The sequence below is a fragment of the Myripristis murdjan genome, chromosome 15 (genome assembly GCF_902150065.1).
Source record: "Myripristis murdjan chromosome 15, fMyrMur1.1, whole genome shotgun sequence".
In the NCBI taxonomy this organism is placed as follows: Eukaryota; Metazoa; Chordata; class Actinopteri; order Holocentriformes; family Holocentridae; genus Myripristis; species Myripristis murdjan.
The window spans coordinates 4,639,678-4,661,697 of record NC_043994.1 but is presented as its reverse complement, the minus strand read 5'-3'; the positions used below and the strand labels follow the sequence as shown (position 1 = coordinate 4,661,697).

Sequence of the window (22,020 nt, the reverse complement as noted above, 5' to 3'; positions counted from 1 at the left end):
CTTAGTCTTTTCCCTGACAAAGTGCTCTGATATTCCTTCAAACCTTCTGTTTAGCAAGGTAGAAGACACACTGGTCTCTAGGCTCATGGGCAACAAACAAAATATACATGCATTCACAGGGATATGTACATGCACAAACACATACATGCATGTGCAAACAACTTTTATTAAGAAATACATGTAATCAAACCTGACACCACAGAGGAAATTAAAGAAATTACCTTGTTGAAGCTATAATGCAGGGGTCATCAACTACATTTGTTCATTCATTCATTCATTCATTCATCTTCTAAAGCGCTTATCCTCACAAGGGTCGCGGGGGGTTGCTGGAGCCTATCCCAGCACTCATTGGGCGGAAGGCAGTGAAACACCCTGGACAGGTCGCCAGTCCATCGCAGGGCTACATTTGTTCAAGAATCCAGAATTTTTCTAAGCAGACACTGTGGGAGCCAGACTTTTAAATAACAAAATTTTAATTTATTAAGGCCTAATTAGCTTATTATTGTTTAATATTTCACATTCTTACCAAATGAATGTCATTTTTATTAGCCTACATCTGTGTGAACAGACACTTCACGAGGAAATGCTCTCCACAGAGCGTAGACCTCCGCCAATGAGGCAGCTCTCTGAGGAGTGGTGCTTCAAATCTGTAATTCTGGAAACATAATTGCAGAATGCAGTCCTGATTGGCAGGAAATATTAATCAGCCTTAAGTTGTCGCTGTTATGCATTGTCCTGATTGGTGGAAAATGCTTGCAGGAGGAAAATCCTTTTGAATTGTTTGTCTGCCGAAGGTTTCCACCCAGCCTGCAAAATATCAATGACTTCAGACGGTGATGATTTCAGTGATGAAGCTGATTGTGCTTTGATCTGAGTCCATTTGAAGTGTTAAGATTTATTGTTAGGTAGATATATCAGCCAATTTAGAGTAGGTAGACTACCTGATGTACAACAGCGTGAATATTAAATATTGACAATCATCATGGTGGGTGTACTGTAGCTATAAGGGAGCTTGTTCTTGTTTACCATTTATTTTCAAGTTCTGCCCCAGGTACTCTGCCAAAACTTTTCTGAATTAAATCATTTGTAATTTTACCACCTGTTGACGTTTTATCTCTTTCAGAAATGACAAGACAGAGCAGAAAGCAAATGCGCCATTCACAACAACACCCTCCTCTTTAATGGTGACATTATCACTGTCGGCATTATCAAAGGAAGTCCCCAGAGGCAGGGCAAAAGAGTCTGGTTAGGACAAGGGAATCTGTATCACTCGCTGTCATCAGTCTTTATCGTAATTGCTTCTTTGTTTTGCAGCTCACCTGCTGTTTAGTGTAAAGCATAATGGTTGTCATAAAAAGCGTAGTGAAATGTCAGTGTTTTTTCTCTTTGGTATCTTAAATCTGACCCTATCTCCCATCCTCATGAATGATTTGTTTTGGACTTTGATAACATCATTAATCAAAATCTTAAATTACCCTTGTTAATGTTTTCTCTGTAATGTCATGACACTGGAGCTTGCCAAAGGAAAGTTGGAGGTTGGGGTTAGGATTTAAGATTACTGTTCAAATTGTAGTTAAATTTAGGATCAGAATCTTCAGAAAATTTAGGATCAAGGGCAGAATTTTAGGTTAAAGCATTATTCTCCTGCCCATTTTCCATGTGGGCCCTACTTCCCCTTATTTTTCTACAATACCCACAGTATTGATTGTGACCAAAATCATGTCTTATTCCACATATTGATTGTTTGCCAGGTAAGGAGACATGTCAGTGAAAAGATAATAAAAAAATATCTGAAAGCCTCTCTCACACTGATGCTATCTAGTAGTGTGCAGGTCAGCTTTAAGTTCATCCAAATGCACTCAGAATAGCCTTCACCACAACTGCCCAACATGGTGGCAATTTTAGTAAAAGAACTACATCTGCATGAACCCACTTACCTAATGTTACACAATGCCAGGAGGAAATAGAGGGGAAAATGAACAAATTTAACAAAAAACATACCTCTGTGTGATACTTTATATTGTTATTATCTTAATCTTTCAGTACCTGCGATCATTCATGACTTTGTTTTGCTGAGCCTTGAGGCCTAAACCATCAGTACGGCATGTTTGGACATGCCATTTGTTCATGTAAAAAACACCAGAATAAAATGTTGACATTTTACATTTCTGCAAACCACGGGTATGTAGAAATGTCACATTTCTAAACCAGTTAGCTCGACACTTAACATTATGTAATCCTCACACCAGCTACATTAACCACTTCAGTTAGCTTCATCAGCTGACATTAGGTAACATTAGCCTTAGGCATTCTTGTTATGGTTCAGGTTAGGAAAATTCTGTGGTTTAGGTTAGGAAATGTTAGCTAATACAAATACTGCTCTCACTGTGCGAGTCATGTCTTTGACTGACCCGTCCAGCACACTGTCCTCCTCCTCACTCACACTTTTTTAGTCTTTATCCTTTATCAGGAGATGTGACATGTTCATGGCATCCACCACATTGGCTCCAAGTTGAAATGTTCATTTGAAACATATTTTTACTTCTGAAGGGTAGACTTACAATGTATCCATGGTTTACAGAAACATAAAATGGCAACATTTTTTTTTTCCTGGTGACTAGGCTTAAAAAAGCTTCTAATTGGCCACTTTTCCACAGCAGCCATTTTGACACGAGTTGCAGGTAAACACGGGTATTATTAATGACATTAATTAAGCTTCCAGCTGAGCCAGGGTCCTGGGGCTGCTCCTGCTGGTTCACTCAAAAGGCTCTGGTACACTTACACGGACTCACACCTCCATTAATGTCCTTAACACCTGTGTTTACCTGCGATTTCATGTCAAAATGGCTGCTCTCCAAAAGGTCTATACTGTAGATCCTGAAAAAAGCAGCTTACACTATCTAGCTTGACGTATCTGATGTTAGTTTAATATAATTTATTTATTGATATTGATAGAACTAACTAATACCCATCTACAATATTAACAAAAAATTATTCCGCAACAACTTAACATCTGTTACAGGGAAAAGCATGAAAAGCATGATATTCGGGGAAATGTGGGAAATCACTAATTAAAGCAGAAATACAGTACAGGCCAAAAGTTTGGACACACCTTCTCATTCAATGCGTTTCCTTTATTTTCATGACTATTTACATTGTTCATTCTCACTGAAGGAATCAAAACTATGAATGAACACGTGGAGTTATGTACTTAACAAAAAAAGGTGAAATAACTGAAAACATGTTTTATATTCTAGTTTCTTCAAAATAGCCACCCTTTGCTCTGATTACTGCTTTGCACACTCTTGGCATTCTCTCGATGAGCTTCAAGAGGTAGTCACCTGAAATGGTTTTTACTTCACAGGTGTGCCTTATCAGGGTTAATTAGTGGAATTTCTTGCTTTATCAATGGGGTTGGGACCATCAGTTGTGTTGTGCAGATGTCAGGTTACTACACAGCCAACAGCCCTATTGGACAACTGTTAAAATTGTCCAATTATGGCAAGAACCAATCAGCTAACTAAAGAAAAACGAGTGGCCATCATTACTTTAAGAAATGAAGGTCAGTCAGTCCGGAAAATTGCAAAAACTTTAAATGTGTCCCCAAGTGGAGTCGCAAAAACCATCAAGCGCTACATCGAAACTGGCACATATGCGGATCGACCCAGAAAAGGAAGACCGAGAGTCACCTCTGCTTCTGAGGACAAGTTCATTCGAGTCACCGGCCTCAGAAATCGCAAGTTAACAGCAGCTCAGATCAGAGAGCAGAGCTGCAGAGACTGCGCCAATCAGGCCTTCATGGTCAAATAGCTGCTAGGAAACCACTGCTAAGGAGAGGCAACAAGCAGAAGAGATTTGTTTGGGCCAAGAAACACAAATGGACATTAGACCAGTGGAAATCTGTGCTTTGGTCTGATGAGTCCACATTTGAGATCTTTGGTTCCAACCACAGTGTCTTTGTGAGACGCAGAAAAGGTGAACGGATGGATTCCACTTGCCTGGTTCCCACTGTGAAGCATGGAGGAGGAGGTGTGATGGTGAGGGGGTGTTTTGCTGGTGACACTGTTGGGGATTTATTCAAAATTGAAGGCACACTGAACCAGCATGGCTACCACAGCATCCTGCAGCGACATGCCATCCCATCCAGTTTGCGTTTAGTTGGACCATCATTTATTTTTCAACAGAACAATGACCCCAAACACACCTCCAGGCTGTGTAAGGGCTATTTGACCAAGAAGGAGAGTGATGGAGTGCTGCGGCAGATGACCTGGCCTCCACAGTCACCGGACCTGAACCCAATCCAGATGGTTTGGGGTGAGCTGGACCGCAGAGTGAAGGCAAAGGGGCCAACAAGTGCTAAACACCTCTGGGAACTCCTTCAAGACTGTTGGAAAACCATTTCAGGTGACTACCTCTTGAAGCTCATCGAGAGAATGTCAAGAGTGTGCAAAGCAGTAATCAGAGCAAAGGGTGGCTATTTTGAAGAAACTAGAATATAAAACATGTTTTCAGTTATTTCACCTTTTTTTGTTAAGTACATAACTCCACGTGTTCATTCATAGTTTTGATTCCTTCAGTGAGAATCTACAATGTAAATAGTCATGAAAATAAAGAAAACGCATCAAATGAGAAGGTGTGTCCAAACTTTTGGCCTGTACTGTAGGTGAGCCTGGTTGATGGAAAGTGAATACACTAAAAAGGGTTTCAGTAAAGGTAAAATGCGGCAAATAATCATGTAATAACTCCTGTAAAACACTGGATATTCAAGATTTATCATTTATAACAATGTGAGAGTGCCCAGGGTGGAAAGTAATAGTCAGGGTTAGTTGTTGAGGAAAAGAATAGAAGATTTTAAAATGTATAATAAGACAAATGTGTGTATATGTGTGTGTAGATGGTGGCCAGAGGGCTTCAGAGAGGAGGATGTGTTCATGTAGGCTTAACCTTGATAATGACTGAGCTCTCTGTAGCTCCCACAGTGACTCAGAGGTTATCACTGACATATTTTGTTTTTCCGCTGGTCGGCACTGACAGAGAATAGTGGCCTTGACAGACTGAGCCAATTACTCTCTAACTCTAAATAAGACGGGCGCAAACTCAATCTATATTTCAAAACTCCAACACCGCATTTATTTGAGCCTATAAATTTTAGGTACATTTACACAGATTTTTGAGGAGCCGGTTCTGTAAATCCAAAGTAAGCTTTTTGCCAGCTTTTCAAAACCAACATAATTGAGAGAGCAGCGCGGGCCTGTTTTGCTTCAAGGCTTACACAAACATTGCTGATGTAAAATATCATCCATGTATAGGACCAAATCCTCAGTCAGTTAATTTGAGAGTGAAAATATGTTTTCAGCCTGGTATCTCCAAACAGAGGCAAAGTTAGTTGTGCAGTAGTCTCACACACTGTGGTCAGACCTTTCTCCTCACGTCATCTCGCTTTGCTTTAGCACTGTGTCAGCAAACAGGAAAGTTTGTCTGAGGCCATTGTCAAGATGGAGTAAATATTGCATTTCTTCAGCCGGAGACAATCAAGGACAGCATTCAAAACCAGGGGTTGCTGTGTATCATCTTGTGCCTGTGTGGTTTTCACACACATCCGAGTCACAGATTAGAAGAAGTATGTAGAAATATGTGATTGTAATGAAGGGATGAGGGAAAAATCAAAAGTACAAAATCAATATCCCCTTATGAATTACTCTTGCTGCAGTTACTGTATAAATTGGCCATATTACTATTAATTCAATGTATCTGATGTAACTCTCAGGACAATTTTTCACCCTTGAATTATACCAATGAACAATGTAATTATTCATAGATTTTGTTGTTACAGTCGAAATCGGCAGGAGGCTTGATTCCCCCATACTTGGTTTATTTTGAATTCAAATTAATGTTAAAGTCATGGAAATGCATCTGCTTCAAATCCACCACTGAGTCTAAGCTTGTGCCCCCATGTGTGTGTGCGGTCACACATGCACGTGTGAAAAGTTATTGTCATTAATGCATCCATGGATAATAACTGGAGCCAGTGTAATGGAGGAAGCAACAGGAAGGAGTGTGTTGTGTCAGTACAGCTGCCATTTTGTGAAACTGCAGTTAATCTCTAATTTACCGCGCGGATTGCAGAGAAACCGTGATGCTGCCACGCTGCGCGCTGTGAAGAAGTAACCAAATGAAAATGGGGGAGAGGGCGATGATAAGAGAGTAAGGTCAGATGGGTGGAGAGAAAACAATTAGGATAAAATGAGTGGATGTAAAGAGAGTGACTCATTCTGCTCTGTAAAAAGACCTGCTTGAAACTGAAAATGCCTACAAAACCCCAAACCCAACAATCAAAATGGAATCTTTCCTGGAAACGAACTGCAGAAATGAAAAAAAAAATCAAAATTCTTCCGTCCTCCTGCCAGGGACACTTTGCCTGTATGTTATCATTTGAAGACTGCTCTATTTGAACCCGGGATATGACAAGTTTTTCCTGTTTGAGAAATGTGGACATATGAGCCTTACCGCAAGTCAGTCAGTCAATAAGGGACGTCCACTTTTCAAGGGCGCCCTCTAAAGAGTCTGGTGAAAAGAAGCTGGAGTGATTCTCGTACCCGGCATTGCTTGACATGGCTGTTGTTCTAGGTAGTGAAATAAGTTGTAAGACGATAATCCTCCAAGGGCTCGTTGTTTGGACTAGTTTGATATACTGATGCTGAACAGACGGCTCGAATGAAAGAGTTTCTGTCAGGGCAGTAGATACAGATACCTGGTTGCTATAGTAACTGCTGAGGGCAAAAAACAAAGACGGATGCAAGGGAGACAGAACAAATGATGAAGTGATGAAACAAGTCAGTGAAAGATAACATTTAAATTCAGTGATGATATTGGCTGGCATTTATGGAGTAGATTGTTTTTTTTTTGTGGGGGGGGGTCAAATGCACATTGTTTGTGCAGAGCTATTAATCTGTCATATTGTTTGGTATCCTCTCAGTTTGGGACAGGCATATGAATTGCACAATATGGGGAAGGGCATTTGAAAAACAATAAATCCCTTTGGTGTTGTATTGTTTTCTTAACTACTGATATTTGCCATGTCATACAGACATTTCAATCAGAAGAGACTAAATAAAGGATAGCAGACCAGTTTTATTGCATGAATTAACAGAAGGAGTCTAGGACTTGCAGCAAATAGTTTGGCAATTAAACTTTGCAGAGAAGTAGCCCCATGAATGCTGCATGTCTGATATCCCTGCGACAGAGTCCAGACAGTGGTGGTGGTGAGAAGACGGATAGCTGGAGTCTTCCTGGATGAATGAACGAGCCTCAGCCCCGGGGTTGGAAACTCCCTCTTGAGAGCTGAAGGCCCAACAGAGCAGCACCGAAAATGACAGGCAAAGGCAGGCAAGCAAGGGACTGTTATTAAATTCTGGCAGGAGCATGATGATTGGCGTTCCCAGATACATGCAGAGACCTGATTGGATAAATAAGTTTGAATAGAAGAAGCAAGAAATGACAGCGTGGGGAGAAAGGGGCCAACATGGGAAAATTCTTCAAAATAAGATGAGAGGGAGTGACCCTAAGGACGGTCTTCCTAATTGAACTTTCACTCTAGGATAATTGTACTTATTTTTCACCTACTGCGTGCTCACACACACACAGGTATGTTATCTACAGAATGTAAGAAGGCAGGCAGCTACTATAGCTTGGAGGGTAGGTTACTCTAAATGTGTTTTATGCTTGTTTTCACAGAGACTGTGCAATTATGCAACATATTTACCATAAAATTGGGGTCCTTGCCACAACAAAAGAGAGCAACATACTCTTATTAGATACAGGCAATTAGTAGGGACAGGCTATTATTTCTTTTGGTGGATGCAGCTTTATGCCTAATGGTGACAGAATTTACCAGTATTCTGTGAAAAAAAATGTGCCGCTCACATTTATTCAGTTGCCTGTTTTAGGCCTATAGATGAACAATAAATACAAAAAAGCATGATACATCACTTCAACAGGAGCAGTCTCCATGCAGGGCTAATGCATCACTAAAAAGGAGAAAAAAAACCTGGATGTTGATAGTTATTACAGGGGTTGTGCCAGTATTTTGCTGTGGGTGTAATGTTATTGTATGGTCCTGAAATGGCTTTAGAAATGTGTGCAGATACAGTCATAACATGCACGGCTGTCGTCTTTTTTTCTGTTTTTGTAAGCCTAAAATGATCATTAATATAGGCACCAGATTTCAGATACTTTTATTAATACTACTAGTGATAGCGGTAGCAAAGGTAGTAGTAGTAGTGGTGGTGGTAGTAAAGCTGTTGGATGTGTGATCCCTTTCACTTTCTCATTCTATCTTTCAACTGTGACTCACAATTACTGTGATCCAGTGAACACTGCTGGTAGTCCTCCTGAGCTTTCTGTCAGTGATCGATCACCTTGCTTGTCCGATGGTATTTAAACTTGCCTTCCTGAAATTTATCCTGTCATTTCAGTGTGCGGGTCACACCTCCCCTACCCCCACTACCACCAGTGTCAAGGTCTCATCTATGGCTCCCCAGGGAGAGATTAAGGATTGCATTTATTTATAAGGCCTTATTTCCTGTAGATTATTTCCTGCAGTGAAACCAACACCAAAGTGCTTGTGTTGTACTGTAACAAATACACTATATGGTCAAAAGTATTGGAACACCTACACATTACACCTGCAGGAGCTTGTATGAGATCCCATTCAAAATCCATAGACATCTGCAGCTAGAACAGCTTCCACTCTTCTGAGAAGGCTATCTACAAGATTTTGGGGTTTGTTTGTGGGAAATTTTGCCCATTTATCCAGAAGAGCATTTATGAGGTCAGACACTGATGTTGGATCAGAGGGCCTGGCTTGCAATCTCTGCTCTAGTTCATCCCAAAGGTGTTGGATGGGGTTGAGGTCAGAGCTCTGTGCGGGCCAGTCAAGATCTTCCACACCAAACTCAGCCAGCCATGCCTTTATGGAGCTGCTTTGTGCACTGGGGCTCAGTCATGCTGGGACACCCAAACTGTTCCCACCAAACTAGAAGCATGGAACAGTCCAAAATGTCTTGGTGAGCTGAAGCATTAAGATTTTCCTTCACTGGAACTAAGAGGCCAAGGCCAACCCCAGAAAAACCAGCCCATAGCATTATCCCTCCCCCACCAAACTTTACAGTTGGCACAATACAGTCAGGCAGGGACTGTTCTCCTGGCATTCACCAAACCCAGACTCATCCACCAGACCTCCAGATAGAGCAGCGTGATACCTCACTCCACAGAACCTGTTTTATGTGTTGTTCTGATATAAGGCTTGTGTTTGGTGATGTAAGGCTTGTATGCGGCCACCATGGAAACCCATGCCATGAAGCTTCCGGCACACAGGTTTTGTGCTGATATTAATGCCGGAGGAGGCTTGGAGCTCTGCAGTTATTGAGTCAGCAGAGCATTGGCCACTTTTACACACCACCTTTACGCGCCTCAGCACTCAGTGATCCCAGTTGATGGTGGAATATCTAGGAGGGAAGAAACTTCAGAAACTGACTTGTTGCAACGGTGGCATCCTATTACATTACTATTACAGTACCATGCGTCAATTCAGTGAGCTCTTTAGACCAACCCATTCTTTCAAAAATGTTTTTTAAAGACAGGCTGCATGGTTAGGCGCTTGACTTTATACTCCTGTGGCAATGGGACTGAATGAAACAGTGATTAAGAGGTGTGTCCCAATATTTTGGTCCATTTGGTGTATCTGCTGTCTATCACATTGTGCATCTTCCCTGACTGAGCTACTACGACCATTACTAGCACCACTGCTACTACTATACAACTAATTTCAATTTTATAAGGGTATTGTACCTATTAAATACTGGTCATCAGTCTTGCAAATAAAGCATCAGTGGAAAAAAGTGAAATGAAAGATCTGAGATTAGTGATGCCTTTTTCATCTACTCCACAGTATAAAAATGGGAAATGATTACATAGATAGACTTAGAGACAGCAAGAGAAACAGAAAAAAATGAAAATCAGTGTTTTTTGCATCACACGATTGAATGTGCGACTTATCCATACTAAATATGATTATGGTTGTACAGTGGACAGCACAACAACATCATTCAGTTTCCCTCTGCTCCTTCACTGCCGCCATCTGTCAGGATATCAATTTATTCCCCCTTCTCTAAACACAAGCAAGCACAAATTGGAAATAGCATGGATCATATTCTCTGCTATGCACACATGGAGAGCAAAGCTATCACTCAGACTTTGAGATCCGAACATGATGCAATCACTTCCTCATGCCCATCTGTACAATAATTCATTTTTTTTATCTGACAGAGGGAAGGATGAAAGAGACAGGCAGTGTCTGTGTGAGGGTCCATGTCTGTGTAACAAAAAGAAGACACAGGAGCTACCAGAAAAACAATCCAAACATGGATAGATGCAGAATTTTACCACACATAGTGAAATGTGACTTTGAGCAACTGAAATGCAACCTGTAAACTGATTGTGGTGATTACCAGCACACACACTACAAGTGCATGCATGTAACAATTTCCTGTAAAAAAAAAAAAAAATAAAATAAAATAAAATAAATAAATGCTACTTCTTTCCTTTGTAAGCCAACAAATTTAATCCACGAGTTTTCAAAATTACAATCATGGGATTGGAATCATGTGATTCTTCTTAAAGTGGTGCATATCACATTTTGACATAAAACGTCATTCTAAGTTAATGAAAAAAATAAATTCAGATTGTTATGCCGATTTCTTCAGTCAATCAGTTCAACTTTATTCATATATCACTTTTCATACAATTAAATGCCGTTCAAAGTGCTTAACAAAATAAAAACAAGAGAGAAAGAAGAAAAAGGCCATAAAAACACAATTTAAAAGACATAAAATCAGTAAATAAAAGCTGGGTTTTAAGATTCCTCTTAAAAAGCATTAACTGATGATGTATTCCTCAGCCCTCTGGCAGGCATTTCCAAAAACAGCATCTATAAACACTGAAAGCTGCCTCACCACTGGTCTTTGTCCTTGTCCTTGGAACAGCCAGAGGTTGAGAACCAGAGGACCTGAATGACCCGCTGGGCACATATCCTGAAAGCATGTCAGAGAGGAATTGGGGGCCTGGGCCTTTGGAGATTTATACACTAAAAAAAGAAAAAAAAAAAAAAAAAAAAAAAAAAATCTTGAAATTTGCTCTAAAGCATACAAGGTAGCCAGTGGAGAAATTTTAGGATGGGGTAATGTGCTCTCTCCTACTGGTCTATATGTTCTGTGCCAGTTGTAATTGCCTATAGTGCACTTCTTAGATTCTTAAATATAGTTTTGATGTACAGAGATGAACGTGCACCATGCAAAATTACCAAGGGGTGATTTAAGTGACTGTTGACCTTGACTCTAAAGGTTTTCACTTCAATCAACTCTTGGCATTTTTGCCTTGTGCACCTTTAAAGATTTTTTTTTTATTATTTTTAAAGAGACATGTTCAGGATCTCAAGCATCTCCAGCCTGTTCTCATTCTTAGATCCTCAATGGAGACACTTTCATGCCCTGTCTGTGTCTGATACTGACGCCAGAGGCATCCTTTGAAGTGAAAGGCATGCTTTAGCGCCAGTATGAGATGGGGAGGTGTAGAGGAGGCACTCAGGTGATGTGACATACTATAAAGGTGTGCATAGAGAGGAGGCCGGGTGTGCAAGACCATTTTGCATCCATCATGTAAAGCAACACATAAGCCTAACCTTTTCCTAAAGTTAACCAAGTAGTTTTAGTGGCCAAGCATAGACATGTGACACCGACACATGACAGACGTGAGAATCCCTTTGACAGATGCCAAAGAGTGTGTCTCACTGGCATCGGTATCAGACGCTGAATGGGTATGACACAGTGTTGGTATTTGATAATGTGGAATGAAAATGACTTGGCATCTCAGTTTTATCTGATTTTAGCAGGTGGTCATTTGGGTTATTCAGTTCAGCTGACATTAGCCAGGCAGTTATATTAGTCATATACCACCAGCCCACTGGGGTCATTAGTTTTGACAGCTGAGATATATACGACTATCTTCAGCATTGAAGGGAATGAGAAACTCTATTGACCAATAACATGCCCAGAGGTCACAAATATTAAGTATGAGCTAAAGCACTGACACCTTAGGCACCCAGCATGTAATTAGTGATGCAGAGGAATCACAGTCACTAATGGCGAGATTGGCAGGTAAGATGAGTTGAAGATAGTCCAGGATATACAATCTCGCTTCCTCAATCAGTCAATTAAATTGGCATAATCAGTTGTGTAGATGGCAGCACTTGAGTCAAACAGCAGTCACATGTGAATCTCTGTGAATCTAAATGCGTCAGAATATCATTAATGACGTTACAGGACTTGGTTTCAGCTCTGATCGCAGTCTCCACTATGGTCACAGTCTCTATGAGAGCAGGAAACTCTAATCAGGCCGACATTGGTCACCCACTTGGCTCACCACTGCTCAACTAAGTTTCAGTATGAGTAAAAGGTCCATCCCACATGAACTCATTTTGTAGACATACCTCATTTCCTCCTTTCATGGGAATTGATGAATAACTTAGTAATCAGCTGTCAGGATTTTATTAGATTTGCCAGGCAACTTGAGACCGAGAACTCACATATTTAACTAAATGAAAGAACAAAGCACATCACAAGGGCAGCAGTTTCTGTCTGCAACAATGACACAATCTTGTGAAGCATTACATTTTCCCACCCCGGCGGATTTCTCAATTTCATCTTATATTCATGACAAAATCTGATTTATAGCATTTCTTAAATGACGGCTGTCTGTGTGTCAGCAGTGTGTGTTTCCCAGCAGAGGAGAGCTAAACTGTCTGTCATTAAGGGACCAGTCTGACTGCTCTAGATGCGCACACACACATACACATGCACAGACTCAGACACACACATATACACTCACAAAGAGAACGCCTTTATCCTCATTTTATCCTCTTTCTCTCTCACTCTCTCATATTATATATATATGTAGTATTTCATCTTTAGTTTCTGAGTGTGCCTCATGAACATGCAGGTGGAGTAGTGATTTGGTGTGTGTGTGTGTGTGTGTGTGTGTGTGTGTGTGTCATATGTGTATCGACGGGGAGGGGAAGTAGGACAACTCGCTACAGACTCCCTGCCACCCACACCTGCCTCCCCGTCTGCCTGCACACACACTGGGAAGCATCTACCTTTACATAGACTGCTATGTTGTTGTTGCCTTTTTTTCCCGCCCGAGTTTCTGCACAGTGTGTGGTTTATTTTCATAAAACAGGGGATACAGGAGATCTTGATTTTTTTTTTCCCCCAATGATGAAAGGAGGAAGCAAATTCGACAGTTCCTCTCAAGGACATCCCTGTAAGTTTTACAGTCCACATAATGGGAGCCATTGTAAAACCCGATCCTTTACAGTTAACAAGACCTTCACATATTTATTTTTGCTTTATTTTATTTCATTTTCCCAAACAACCAAATTGGATGCAGCGGTGTGATTCAGACAGCCTGGTCTCAAATTTTGTGACATGACCATAAAAATAATGTGCTGTGTGTTTGAAAAGTGAGAGAAATCTACCATGAAAGGATTATGTAGAGGAGACACGTCAATCAATATTGAAATAGCACAGTGGAAAGCATGAACGTCGAGGCTGGTGGCAGATGGGCCTGTATACACGCTCGCAAAGAATTTTTATACCATTCACTAAGTTCTCATTTCAATTAACCATGACCTAAACATTTCCCAAAGCTTAACCAGTGTTACTTTACCTGCCAAATGTTCACAGTTAATATACATTTTCACATGAGTGAGAATAGTGTGTCCACTTAATGCCATAATCTACCTTGGCAGAAGAATGTAGTTTTCACATATTTTGTGTCCACATCATCTAATCTTTTTTTATTAGAACTTGTGCTCTTGGCACAAAATCGATTGAGACTGTGCTGGATTCCAATGCTGCATCTCCACTGGTAGGTGATGACTAACTGGTGAATCAGAAGCCATTGATTTCCACATAGCAGATTTAAATTATGACATGTGGCAAGCGCCTTTATCCAAAGTGCATATATCTATGGGTTCCCAAATGGGAATCAAACCCCGCACTCTTACAGTGTTGGCACTGATGTTTGTTTTCCCCACTGGCATACAAATGAATCCCAAGCCTCGGGTGCTTTAGTGCCAGCTCTGCCCAGTGAGGTATAAAAGCACATAATTTAAAAGAACAGATCATTTAGTCCAGTCCATTAGTCCTGTTTGGCTCAGTTGGGCCATCCATGCAAACAAATACATGCACTCATGATGTTGTAAGGCATTTTGGGTAGTAGTGGCCACCAAATAGGATATGCAGATGATGGATAATCACCATATACAGAAGAGTGGACCCTACTCAGTTTCCCTGGTCGGACATAAGTAGGTGACAAACGAAAGATGAGCATAGATTATTCAAAAGCCTTCATGTTCAGATGCCATTTATCATGTTCATCTCGTCCTGTCCCACATTGCAGGCATTTTTGAAGGGAGAAATCAAGAAGGAAGTGGAGACAGGTCTCTAGGTCACTGGTAAAGTGAAAAATGATCCGCTTACATCCGGGCCAACACGGCCCGATAAGATAGGGGGCAGATTGGACAGAGCTTTTCACGTTAGAACGAGTAGCTGACCCAGTCTAAGATCTTGGGGAGGGCCACTGAAGAGATAAAGTCACTGTTGCTGTGGTAAAAAGTGAGTGGTGACAGCGCAGAAAGCCGTGCTTCTAACAGATTATTTTGTAACAGCTGGAAAGTGGAGGCACTTCCACTCGACTGTTTGGAAAATTACTGAGAACTTATTCAAGGGACTCTGCTTGCTGCTTCACAACAATTACATAACAAAGGAATTACTATTTTTTCAGATGTGGAAAAGCAAATGCTTAAAAGAAATGCCATCAAACTCTGTTTTGCTTTTTAGACTTAATAGCATGTTTTGCTTGCTGACTCCTTTTTTGGCAGTGTTTAACCAAATTATGATCTCTACATCTCCAAAGTGCGGGATACACAAGAAAATCAAATGTAATGCCTTATAATGTATTAATCAGGACAGGTTTCACCTACTAGGCATGAAGCATCATATCCCTTACAGCTGCTATTTTAGTCAGTGATGTATGTGTTGTCTCTTAAGATGTGTCCACTGTATTAATTCAACAGCAGCAAGCCCCATCCCTCCCTTCCCACTCAACAGGAAAATTGCCACCATCGCAAGAAAAATGCTATTGTGACTCTGGTTTGAAAATGTAAGCCATTTTAGTGCCAAAATTACCCCGACCACTCCCTCCCATTTTCCCTGGTATGTTTTATGCCACATAATGTAAAGAGGCTCTTAAACCTGATACTGTGTGCTGTTTAGGCATGGGGATGTGGATTGTGTGTGTGTGTGTGTGTGTGTGTGTGTGTGTGTGTGTGTGTGTGTCAGCTCCAGCAACTCTGCTAGCATGTGTCTCCTGACGCTATGTGACAACAGGGGGGGAAAAAAAAGAAACGACCAATAGAGCAGCTTACATAAAAAAACAAGTCAGCAATGATCTGGCTATGCGCTCTGACACAATGCTAACGCACGATGTTCTTAATAACTTCTCTCTCTCTCTCTTTTTCTCCCTCTTTCTCCCTCCCCCCCCTTCCCCATGCCGCGTGGAACGACAGATCACTTGGGCATCGAGTTTATGGGTAAGGAAGCTCTTCTTGTCTTACATCTGTATGAGTCATGCCTGTCAACATCACGGGGCTTTCGTGTTGGGTAAACAGTGCATGATTGCTTGCACACATGCATTGTTCATGACGCCAATCAAAATGCACATGAGGCCATGTGTAATCACACGTGCATAATCGCACATAGCGATCGTTATTGAATATGGCGTGGGGAGGCACGGCGCACATGTAGTGAGATGAAATGGTGTCTGTGTGAAAATGCATCCATAGCTACCACCCATCAACCTCTCTCTCTCTCTCTCTCTCTCTCTCTCTCTCTCTCTCCTTCTCCATGTATTTATGGAATATTGGTTGCTATCTTCATCACTCTTCTCTCAACCTCATCTCTGAATACATATGCATTTATGTGTCTTTACTTTTTGCACTGTCTTTATCCTCTTTCCTTTCTCTCACTTTCTCTCTCTCTCTCTTTCTCTCTCTCTCTTTCTCGCAATTGCTCATGAAGTGTCCCTTCAGAATACCAATGTGCTGCAGTCTCCTTGGAAACAGCGAGAACAGAGAGGCATGCAGGGTACAGTGAGGGAGTTTTTATGATGCTGGCACTGTTACCAATGGCACTCCTCATTAGTGTGTGTGTGTGTGTGTGTGTGTGTGGCTTATGTTCAAAAATGTGTTTGTTAAGCCATTGGTTCGTACTTATGTGAGTTAGATGATTTTCTTCAAATAATTGTGTGTGTATGTGTGTGTATTTGTGCGTGTGTGTGTGTGTTTGCGTGTTGTGCCGGCTGTGTGCCAGTGCCTCCTCATCTTTGCCAGACTCTCTCCTGTTCTTGGCTCTCCTTCCAGGCTCTGTGTTGGGTATCATGGCTGAGGAACGCTAGTTAACGACATGGATGCTTGTTGTTAACTACAGTCCCTCGCTCTCTCTTTTTCGGTAGAATTTGGGCTCTTTCCATTCACACACATTGGAGACACAGTGGATCATCTACAGAAAACTAGAAGAGTGTGCTCAGTAGAGATCTCTGCCTGGTGTTTGGGCATGTTGGTAACAATCAGGAACCGCAGCAGGCTGTCGGTCATGCTGACCAAAAAGTTGTCCAGTGTATCGGCACCATAAGTGTTAAACCAGCAAACTAACATTTCAGCAGCTGGCTGAAATGACATAAATGAATGACTCACATTAATGAATGTGAAACAACCACAATACTGTAATGTTTGTTTCATGGTGTGCTTGGTGTGCAAATCTGGAAAGGAACAATTTCAACACACCAGCGATGGAAAATGTCAGTTTCAAAGTGAAGGCACCAACATAAGAATCTGCCTGCCAAGTAACGTGCCGCAGCATGTACGTTATCGAGTGGATCTCTGGCAAGAAGACACAGTTGTAACCGCATTTTAGTCTGTGGCAACAAGACATGGTTGTACATAGTGGAAAGAAATTTAAAAAATGAAATAAAATAAAATAAGATTCAAAATTGAAGCAGTTGGTTAAGAAGAGTGAGGAGTTAGCTCTCAGTTGTGGTATACAAAAAGGTTTTTCAAAGGTTTTGAATCATCAGAACCACAAGAGGTCCTTGATCACATGGTCATAACTGTACATAAAAATATTAGTCCGATAGACCCAGTAGTATGCAGGATTAACTGCGGACAGAAACGCACAGCTAAACACATGAACACCTCCAGAATGCCACCTGGCGGAGATAAAAATGTCCACCCCCTCATTTGGAATTATTTCCTTTGCACAGTGGGCAAAGCTCCCTGAATAAATTTTCATCACTCATAGGAACTAGCAGTACCACACTTCCTTGTCTCCTGTGCAACCACAACGGCTCTTTGAGAAAACTTGCTGAGACTATGTAAACTTGGCAGTGGCAGACGATCTTTTCAACGGAAGTATCTTGCAAGTGTGCCATTTATATTCAGTGGAAGTTTTTTTTTTTTTTTTTTTTTGCCACTGCAACATCATTCTGACTCTACCATTTTTTCTTAACACCTGTAATCCTGCCAAAGTGTTTCCCTGCACTGTGTTAAGCAGTGCACAGATGGGTAAGCACCTCCCACACACAACCAGGATTTGTCAGCGCATCCCATGTCCTCCTCAGACACAGTCTCTGTTGAGAAAAATTAATGAGAAATAAAACTGTCACTCTGGAAATCACACACAAATCCTTTTTGAAACTGGTCCATTACATACTCTTAATGTCATTATACAGTTATGGAAATGTATACAACGGCTTAGTCAGTGCTTTAGGTTGAGTGGTTGGAAAATGTTATTAGGGCCTTAAGACAACTGGTTGTGGGTTTCTTAGTAAGCAGTCCCTTCACAGTGTCCATTTCTGTTTGGAGTTATTTATCATTTAGTTAACTTATTTTCCAGGGCTCCTGTTGTACTTAGAATCTAACAAGCCATTTTGGAGAAATTTATTCATTAATAATGAGCCACTGGCTCCTGATTGGAAGTATTGGTGGCCACCCCCTCCTGGTCTGATGCAAATCTCAAATTCTAAATATTTGGCTGATTTTCCATGAGGCCCAGTTATGACAAAACAACTGGGGCCACTTCTGATTTGCTCGTTTTTCCCCATGACATTATTTCTTACAAAGGGAGGAAGGAGAAAGGAGCACCACCACCGTCTTTCATCATAATTTAAATTACAAGCCAGTTGACAGGGTTGAAAACATTGTAATGATGTCGAGAAACTGAAATAGAGATCAGTAATGAAGGTTTCTAATTAGATCGTACCATCAAAGAAGTTTCCACCTCAAAACAGTTATTGATGCCATATCAAAGACAGTATTTGATTCAGGAGAATCTTTCTAGAAAGCAGATTGGTGTTCGTCTCTGATGTAGACCAAACACTTAACAAGTTGGCTATTTAAGAACACACAAAAGAGTTGGGTTGCATTCAGTTTAGCACTGTAATATGTATATCCTCGAAAGCATCTTGCTATAGATATATCACAAGTGGATGTTCATAGAAATGATTGAGCTCTAACTAGAAGTAATTCAGGGAAGTCGATTGGAAAATATTTTTTCAAGGCCCTTTATAGTCTGAGCCATTGATCATCTTCCATGGCAAGTACACAGACATATTATTTTTGAGCTGAGCATAACCAGAATATCTACTAACATTTCCAAAAGAATGAAACATCCACTCCAACAGACCAAATCTCTGAAGTTAAAATTAGAAAAGAAAGCCTTAAGGTTGAAATGTCTCCATACAGGACATTACCTTTCCAAGGCATAATAAAACCTAGAATAAATTCATGATTTCTTCCTGGCCTCCTCATACTACATTTTTCATATTGCTTGGTGAAAGGGAGAAAATTGCACTACAGCTAGTCAGTCATGGGGGCATCAATATTTCCTTTCCATCGGAGATCACTGAGCTCTGGCTGGAAGATGTTCTTCTGGGTTGTAAATCCATGATGGAGCAAAGTGTTACAGGCAAGTATTTTTGGGGAAAAGGATTTGAAGTCAGGTCGATTTTCCACTCCCATCTGGAGAGCCCAAGCTGTGATTGTGCTGGAAGGCAGCAGTTTGGCAAAGTATGGCAAAGATAAATACAAGTGTGGGGACAGACATATGTGTGTGTGTGTGTGTGTGTGTGTGTGTGTGTGTGTCTGTGTGTCTGTGTCTGTGTCTGTGTGTGTGACGTCAGCAGCAGTAGGAGTTCATGTCATTTATGTCACTGAGTTGTGTTTTACATGTGGAGGCATGGGACCACAAGTCCTCATTTCGCTCTGCCTGACTTTCACAACTGAAGGACTGTGAAAAAACATTGTGACTGCGGTATATCAGAGCTGTCCCGCTCAATGTCAAACTGGAGGGAAAGACTGCGTGCCTGACAGCAAGAAAAAGGGAAAGATGCCGTGCGCAGTTGTACGTCGTCGTTGCCATGATGACTTTGCAATCAAAATGTCACCCTGAATGTTTCCCCTTGATTTCTCCATTCCTTCCTTTCTGTCGATGACGTCTGAGGCTCTGTAGGTGGTGCTCCCTTTGTGTTTTCAGCCATGATAGCTATTGCAGTTCATGCTTACGACTTAGCCCTTTGTGTATTTAGTCCAAAATAAACTGTTGTTGCTGCTGCAGGAAAGGTAGAATGCATCACTTGCTGTGAGTCACAGAACTTTTTTTTTTTTTTTTTTTAATGACATCTGTGTTTAGAACAGCAAATGTAAAAGCTTTTATGTACTTGGTCTAGGCTGAATCATAGGTTATCAATTAGTGGCAGAGAGTGGCAACATGGACACTCATAAAAATGTTGCAGATTATTACTTCAAACACACCCATGCTGAAATTATCTATATACATGGAGGATTTCAGGGAATTTCCATATATGTCCATTTTAAATACCTCTACATAAAACATGTTTGCGTTTGGCGTTTTCCCATGTATGAATGTGTATGTCTAATATACATGACAAATACATGTGTCCTCCCCAGTTTTTTACATATGTTGTTACACATGTTGAACGTATAGGGGCTGTTTCACCCTGCCCAGACAAGGGATAATTATGTTTGGTTCATGACTTTGGAGCCAAATATTCACCTGTTCAGATAGGTGTTTGTGTATTCAATTTTGGGATTTGGATATCTGTTGTTGTTGTTGTTTTTATAGTGGTCCGCTACACTTTACTCATTATTTCTGACAGTGGTGAACTGTCAGGCTCTGACATTTTTTACAGTGTTGTCTTACTCATTTCAAAGGTCTGTAATCAAAGGTCTTGAATCTTGACAGCATTTCTCTGCTATAAAGGCATCTAAGTTAATTAGATTTCCATGTGGGCAGAAGTAAGAAAGATAAAGCTTACTTTCCACCTGCAAGTTCAACTCTTAGATCACGAATGTGACTATGCGTCATGTGTAAATGTTCAAATGAACTCATTCCTCTAATGGTGGAAAGGATACCAGGGCCAGCCAAGAGAGGGCATGCTTAATCTAGTGAGGCAGCACCTGCAAAAATAATGATTTTATCCATAATCTGTATGCCAGCGCATGAAAAGTGTACCACTCAGGCCTTTGAAGCGATCGCTTGAGAATCCCGTCCCTCTCAGTCTCTGTTCTCTGATCTTTCCCCTCTCTGCTTATGTCATCCGATTCATTCATCCCCAGTCTCTGCTCTTGGCACAGCCGGGGAGATGTTACATACAGAAATAGCGAACAGAACATGTGGTAGAGAGCTACTCAGTGGCTTTTGTGTAAGTGTGTGTGTGTGTGTGTGTGTGAGTGTCTTTTTGTTTATGTGTCTTACGTCCCACCACGACCAGACTTACACCTTCTTTCCAGCTCAGACTCAGAGTCAACTTGCCTCAGAGCCACAGTGTCAAAATACCACTTCAGTCTGTCTCCAGACGTCCGTCAGCTCTGTGTTGTCTGTGTATCTTTGAGCGTGTGTGTGCTGTCACAGACGACAATGTGATTGCGCTACAACTGTTTGGGTGCGTGTCTGCGACCACTGTATGCTTGGTGGTTAAAATATGCAGCTGTTTTCAGATGACAGAGAGACAGGGATCCCTAAATTGTTAAATGAAACTCTCTCAGCTAACGTTAATTATTACAACGGGCTGTCTGCTGCAATAGCATTCCTCCAGAACACCAAGGTGATGATCAAGTCATGAAATAATGGAGTGTTAGCTCATTCCTAAACTGTAAGAGGTTTCAGTTTATTACTATTTGACATAGATATGAATGTGGCACTTTTAATCAGAGGGAAAGCGAGATCATTTACTTTTTCTTGCTATCAGTGACTTATGGATTTGACATGGAAGTCATGGGAACAGTTTGTCCCACGATCGAGGATAAAGCCGGATGTTAGGACTTGGAACAGTTTGAACCATGGACACAAAGATCATGCTAAAGGGCGTTTCTGATTTAATCTTTAGTATTTAGGCTAGATTTGAGGAAAGGTTAGCACTGATTTATCACTTATTGATTTCTCCATTTCTCGCCATCTCGCCCTCATAGAAACATGTTTTGTGAAGTACATGCGGCGTGTGTGTTGCAACGTTTGGACAAAAGGTCACAGCAACACCTATGCAATTTTGCCGCCACCAGCTTTAGCCTAAAACATTAATCATATTTTCCTATTTTGTTGCTGTAAATCTGCAGTCATGAGGGCTTTGCAGGGGACAAATGGAGGTTTGGAGTGGAAATAAATAGAAGGTACAGCCTTGTGACCTCACAGATGGAACATGTACACGGTTTCCCTCTCTCGGGTCATATGATTTATTCACATCAAGAGAGCGTGTTTCTGCATAGGTGTGACGGCATGATGTGGGTGGGTGACAGACTTTGTGACCTTGGCACCATATTTACCTTTGGCC

The 22,020-nt window shown here is 41.1% G+C and overlaps 1 protein-coding gene across 1 annotated transcript in view; it reads left to right on the top strand.

Moving 5' to 3' along the window:
* nrg3a (neuregulin 3a) overlaps window positions 1–22,020 on the top strand; it is a 374,977-nt gene that overhangs the window by 323,872 nt on the left and 29,085 nt on the right. The window contains exon 4 of the mRNA XM_030070973.1: window positions 15,686–15,709. Within this exon, the coding sequence (XP_029926833.1) occupies window positions 15,686–15,709 (24 nt within the window). The remainder of the gene's footprint in view (window positions 1–15,685; window positions 15,710–22,020) is intronic.